Consider the following 6,305-nt stretch of genomic DNA (forward strand, 5'->3'; position numbering starts at 1 on the left):
GCATCTATTCACATATTGTTGGTATACTGACGGGCGCTCAGCGGGTAGCAGCACTAAAAGGGAGCGGTCCCAGAATGCAGGGGTGACCAACACAGCTGGTGCGCTTAGTGGGGTTCTAATGGCCGCGCTGTCGCTGCCGACGTCAACAATCTTGCAAATATTTTTATTGTTATTGTTATTGCCGAGGCTGCCACTGCGACAGCGTCTAAATGCCAAATATTAAAATGCCAATACGCGGTAGCAGATAGCAGATGTACGAGAAAGAGCGAAAATAATATTTTACCGAAAAAGGGAAATACATATTTACGTATACGAGTTGCACACACAGAGTAGCGAGCGCACAGCGAACGCAGTAAAATAAAATGTGGCAACATATTATTATCGCTTGTTGGCAACGCATAAATCATTTGCTTGTAAAACGCGCGCTGATATGCGGTCGCAGGCGGCGGCGGCTTCAGCTGTGTGCAACGACAAACGACTAAATCCTATGCACGACACCGACTCCAACAACGGCAACAACACCATACATGCGTTGGCAGCAACAATTTTTGCGCACAGCATGTGGCAGCAGCGAAATGGGGCGTCTGCTGAAATTTAGTCGGCCGCTGAGTTGCGGCATTAAAGCGACTGCCGAAGATTTGCTTTAGTTACAACTCGAATGTCGGCATACATATTTTCTCTGCAGCCGAAATTCGTGGCTAATACTGATTTTCCGGCATATTTCTCGCGCATATGTGCCGGCTTCACTAATCTATATGAAGTTTTGTTTTGAAATGTGCCACCCTTTATTTTTATTACTGTTAAACAAAAATATTATTTCGCGGCAATTCTGTGGTAGTTAAACTCGCGCCTGTTTCATGTGCACGAAACTTAAAATTTTCATTTCCTAAATCTGAAAAGTAAGTAAAATCTTCGGCTAAGTCACAATAGTCGTCAGGTTGGTCTCTTGTTTCACAAGTTTTGATCATAGCACAGAGCTCCACCCTACATCAACTCGAAAGGGTTTTTTTGAAAAAAGTTGCCACTGTTTCAAAAATCTAACTCAATTTCGGCACACTTTGTTGCAATATGCTGAGAACCCTATTTGGTATCACTTATGCCGCTTTTATTTTAATATACACAAGTTTTGTTTCTGCTTCCCATTTCTCCCTCCATGTTTTCAAAACTGTATGTGACTTTGGTATTTTCTGTAATGCTTTAATAAAACTGAAATTCCGCTAAAGTAAATCAAAACAACTACAAATTGTTACATAATGGCTTGCAACCGTTTTCCTGCAAATTTTCTCGTCAATACGCATTTGAAATCGAGAATCCTGCTTAAAGTTAATGCTGTCAGTAACATTGAAAAGCTCTATGGTAGGAAATAATGCTAAAAGAAAAAAAGGTTAATAATTAAACACGAACAAGTAATTGTAAAAGTCCAACATACCACTGGATCGGCCTTCTTCCAACATTGGTGGAACCACCATGCTTTGTGGCACAGCGTGTCGCCTTCTGGATGCTCGCACTCCTTTGCCATATTTATCAGTTGGTTGCGTACGGTACCCGGTACGGTGTTAAAGAGCGTCTCTAGATGAACATCACCGTTATCGTCCACCACATCGATTTCGTGGAACAAGCAATTCATGTAGCACTTGAGCGCCTCGTCTTCGTGAATTTGGCCATCACTAAATTCCTTAATTGCCTCTGGAAAGAGAAATGTGATGATGGTTATTGGGTTAACGTACCTGAGTTGTATTTGATTTCGACTGATTAATCAACTAAGAATTTCTTGAACGAAAATATTTTGTACGTTGACACGTTCAATTCGTACCAGGTTGTTCAATAAGTTCTGTCGTTTGATAAGAAAAACACAATTTTATGATTCAAAATACACTTTGTTATTCAGTATAATCTCCCTGAACATTAATACACTTGCTCCAAAGATCCTCCAACCTGTGGATCCCATCCTTGAAGTGAGAATCCGGAAGATCTGCAAATGCGCTTCAACAGCCGTTATGACCTCTTCATTTGATGAAAAACGCTTGTCATGCATACATTTTTTGAGTTCTGGAAACAAATGGAAGTCGCTAGGGGCCAAATCTGGTAAATACGGCGGATACTCCAACAATTCGAACTTTAATGCATGGATTTTAGCCATTGTCAAAATGCTCTTGTGACACGGTGCATTGTCCTGATGAAAAAAGATTTTTTCTTCTGCAAACCGGGTCTTTTTTCACGAATTTTCTCCTTCAACCGGTCCAGAAGGTTGCAATAATATTCAGAATTAATTGTTTCACCAGTTTGCAAGTAATTCACAAACAAAATTCCTCTCGCTTCCAAAAAAAACAGATGCCATAACCTTCTTGGCCGATTTGCGGACACGACCTCGGTTCGAAGCCGAACAACCAGGTTCACACTACTCTTTAGCCTCTTGTTTTGATTCAGGATCATGGTGATAGTGTTGAATCGACGCACAAAATCCACTTTATCCTTTTTATAAGCTCCAAATGTTGCTGAAAAAGTCGCATTCGAATGTGTTTTTGTTCCATTGTGCACACAGCTTTCTAAAACCCAAAATTTCACTTAAAATATGGCTCACACTGCCTAATAAGATGTGTAGAGCCTCTACTAAATCTCTCTCAGTCGATCGATCTTCCAAAACCATATCCTGTATTTTTGCTTTGATATCTGGCGTTAATGCGCTTTTTGGACGTCTTTCACGTGGATCATCTTCTGGGCTTGTGTGACTACGTTTAAATTTAGCAACCCATCTTTCTACTGTTCTAATTGTGGATGAACAATCATTATAACCTTTTAACATTCGTTCGTGAATTTCTTTTGGCTACACCTTCCAAAAATAAGAATTTTATCACTGCACGATATTAAATTTTTTCCATTCTAAAAAAATACTGTGACACGGCGACACTAAATGGCTTTTAAACAAAAAATGAATTGACAGATTGAAATTTCCCATACGTTCATATGAAGAGTGTACTCACAAAACAAAAAAATGTGGGCTAGTGGCAACGCTCTCTCTTATCGAAAGACAAAACTTATTGAACAACCTGGTATATCGAATGGCACTACAAGTATGTACTATATTTGGATACCCTTATAGTGGTTGTTGCATTTGTTTATTTAACTCACCTTCTGTGACCCCAGTTTTTTCAACGCAAATATCGTGGAATATTTTGGCCATTTTCAGAACGGCTGGTGGCGGCCACTACAAAAGACATAAATCGATAAAGCAAATGTGTCCATTCAGAAAAAGAAAAGCCTACAACTAGTAAAAATCTCACATAAACTTTTCAAATTTGCTATACTTCTTACTTTGTCGTCACGTCGCGGTTCCTGTGCCCGAACGTGCATCAGAGTCAGCGATGACGACAGGGCGACAATTAGGAATGCGTGAAACGCTTGGCCGCGCCGCATGCCAGTCAAAATCATTTTAGTTCCGTTTCCGTAGAGGTTTTCTCTGCAAGCTTCGAGAACGTTCCTCTATTCAAACTTCTGTTCGCGCTGGCTATTTGTAAAGCACGTTGTGGATTGTCGCGTTGTTAGATTTCACGTTTCGTTATATTTTTTTATATGACGGAAGGAATGAAAGAAAAGAAATTTCACAGATACGATTATTTTCTTTTTTAATCCAAACTCACTAAAATGTGAAATAAATAAAATGAAATAAAAACACTGTCAGCAATGCGCCAAAAAGCATGGCATTAGCGGTTCTTCGCAAGCACTCCCATTTGCTTGTTGACAGTCCACGAGATTTTGGCATTTCTAAGAGCACTAGGTCACGACCTTTTTTGTTGTTTATGCTTTGTTTTCACAGTCAATTGAGAACATAGAAATGCTTGTTTTCTCAAAGAATAAAATAAAATCTGCCCTCCCTTGTTTATGTATTTACGTTCTCAGAACTTTTGCCGTTATGTCCCGCTTTGCTGCTTTATTATTTTGTTGTTTTACAACGGAAATGAAAATATTACAAAATGCACAAATGTTCGCAGCCAAATTACGAACAACAATCACACATGCGCAACCGCCGAAAAAGCCACACTCCTTTGTTGTTGTGCAGCTAAAACCAAATGTCGCCGGAAATTTAAACAGAAATCAATAACAACGGTAATTATTTTATTTCCTCTTTCAAAAAACGCAGGCAAAGGACAAAGGCTGCGTCAAATGTTTCGCATTTATGTTGTGGTAATTGAAGCAGCGCAAACAATAGCTGCGAAAGCAAAGCGCCCCAAAAACAACAACGCACTGCGCATGTCAGTCACATTCAAGCGAGAACAAAAACACCGAAATGGGCGAACTGTTTAAACACGGTAATAATTAAACAGAAATATTTTTTCAAAGTCCTGTCGCAAAAAAATCTAAAATTACTCTAAAACAACAAACCGTTAAATAAATTCGAAATTGTTTCGACTTGCTAAGCGTTTCTTTCACCGCGCACAACCACAAACGGAATTGAGTTTTTTGTTCTGCGGTCGTCACTTTTATATAGGCCTCGCTTTCGGGCACGCTCGTGCATGTGTGTGCGAGTGTTTGCTTTGCATGTGCATTAAATTCAGCACATCTATATTTGCTTAGCTACGAAAATTGAATGTTTACATGGGAATCCATTTATTTGTGTGCCTTTTGTTTATTTGTTTCGCATATTTCTCCACAGCCGAATGCACTTTGAAGCTTTTGTTGTTCTCGCATTGCATGACGCGTTTTTGGCGTTTGCCAGCAAAACATGCAATTTATCTGGACCCAATATGGTTCTACACTCTTGATGGTTTAAAGAAAATGTTTATAAAGAATAGAGCATACATACATATATGCTCCACGATGAGAACGTTCTGAAAAAGCTCCACAAACTCATGTCATTTCATGTGAGAACATTCTGAAGATCCGACGCAACCGACAAAACTCTCAGCGGTTGACCAGCTAGTCTGTCGGAGATCAAACCTCTTTAACTTTAAGCCATGTGGAAGTAATATATTTTTTTTAATAAGAATAATTTTTAAATTGCCCTGTAGTATCCAGGATGAATGAAGACCGAAGAATTGAAGACAACATATGTTCGAAGTCAAATCAGCAAGGTCACATCTAAAATAATAATATGATATAATAGCAACACATAATTTCGCTCAACAACAACTAGAAGAACTTTGAAGAATATGGAACATTTTGTGGATGAATGAGAACAATTAAGCATTTAACCCAAATTGTGGAGACCATAAATGGTATACACATATTCAACATATAGTATTTTGTGACATGGTGTGCGACTGTACTTCATGTAGGTCCGATATATTGGATAAGAACCTGCTACAAGCCAGTTTATTTATCCGCAAAGAATGCGAGATACCAAAATTGCTTTCTCAGAAGACAGACTGTCCCTCGAAATGCTCCTGCAAGAGGATAACAACCAAACGCATACAACCAAGCTGACGAAAACTCATTCTCTGAATCATGCAAAAAAGTACCAAGAAATTGTAAATAAAAAGCAATATATTTAATTATTCATGAATGTTTATTTTTTCGCCTTCAAGAAAATCCCGTCCAGATGTAATACTTTTATGCAAACAATTTTTCCAGTCCTCGAAACATTTCCATAAGCACTTTTTGGGCGGACTTGTTTTACAAACAAGAAAAAATCACACATGGCCAAATCTGAAGAATACGGTGGTTGACCGATGGTATTCATCGCGTTTTTGGCTTTAAATTCGGTCACAATCGTGGCTCTCACAAAATTCAGCTTTATGAGAACGAATCGAGCAAGAACGCTATTCATACCCAAAATATCCACCAAAATCTTTCGAACGGATTCGCGAGAGATGTCGAGCTCTCTTCCCATCTCTCTAACACTTGCCTGACGATTTTCAAGCATCACATCCTTCAATCATGTCTTCAACGATCTCTCGATCAACTTTGAAGGTTTTGTACCACTCGAAGGATTGTGGTTTTTCATTAAAACAGAGAAGAAGCAATAATTCATTCTCCGAAAAGCAAATTTTTACCTAAATCGTTCGCGTCCACATCGCTTAAGGTGTTTTATCTGCATTATTATTACAACAAAATAGTAGTAAGAGAACAATATATCGGAGGTATACAAGTATACGTTTTCTGACCAGTTTTCAAATAAAATATTAATAAAGTGCCTCTGATCCAAGAAATAAAAAATGTAACTTAGTTTTACCGGACCTTGGCAATGACAAAGCAGAGTACCTTGATTTTAAACACTTGAAAGGTCCTATAAAGAAAACAAATGATCTTTAGAAGTATCAGTATATAAAGCAGACATTACAAGACTTCACTGTTTTAAAATAAAATAA

The 6,305-nt window shown here is 38.5% G+C and overlaps 1 protein-coding gene across 3 annotated transcripts; it reads right to left on the minus strand.

The window, feature by feature from the left end:
- Nucleotides 1-1,176: 1,176 nt before the first annotated feature.
- Nucleotides 1,177-4,497, minus strand: LOC126767719 (pheromone-binding protein-related protein 6-like). Of its 3 annotated transcripts, none has more exons than XM_050485267.1 (5): nt 4,381-4,497; nt 3,313-3,505; nt 3,130-3,205; nt 1,430-1,686; nt 1,177-1,369 (listed from the first exon to the last, which is right to left on the minus strand). In XM_050485267.1, the coding sequence occupies exons 2-5, from the start codon at nt 3,427-3,429 to the stop codon at nt 1,352-1,354; spliced, it is 468 nt and encodes a 155-aa protein (XP_050341224.1). In that variant the 5' UTR covers nt 3,430-3,505; nt 4,381-4,497; the 3' UTR covers nt 1,177-1,351. The 3 variants fall into 3 exon arrangements, with proteins under 3 accessions (XP_050341224.1, XP_050341227.1, XP_050341226.1); XM_050485270.1 differs by having other exon boundaries at nt 3,313-3,501; nt 4,381-4,495; XM_050485269.1 differs by lacking the exon at nt 4,381-4,497 and having other exon boundaries at nt 3,313-3,580.
- Nucleotides 4,498-6,305: the final 1,808 nt, after the last annotated feature.

This window comes from Bactrocera neohumeralis, chromosome 2 (genome assembly GCF_024586455.1).
Source record: "Bactrocera neohumeralis isolate Rockhampton chromosome 2, APGP_CSIRO_Bneo_wtdbg2-racon-allhic-juicebox.fasta_v2, whole genome shotgun sequence".
Taxonomy (NCBI): domain Eukaryota; kingdom Metazoa; phylum Arthropoda; class Insecta; order Diptera; family Tephritidae; genus Bactrocera; species Bactrocera neohumeralis.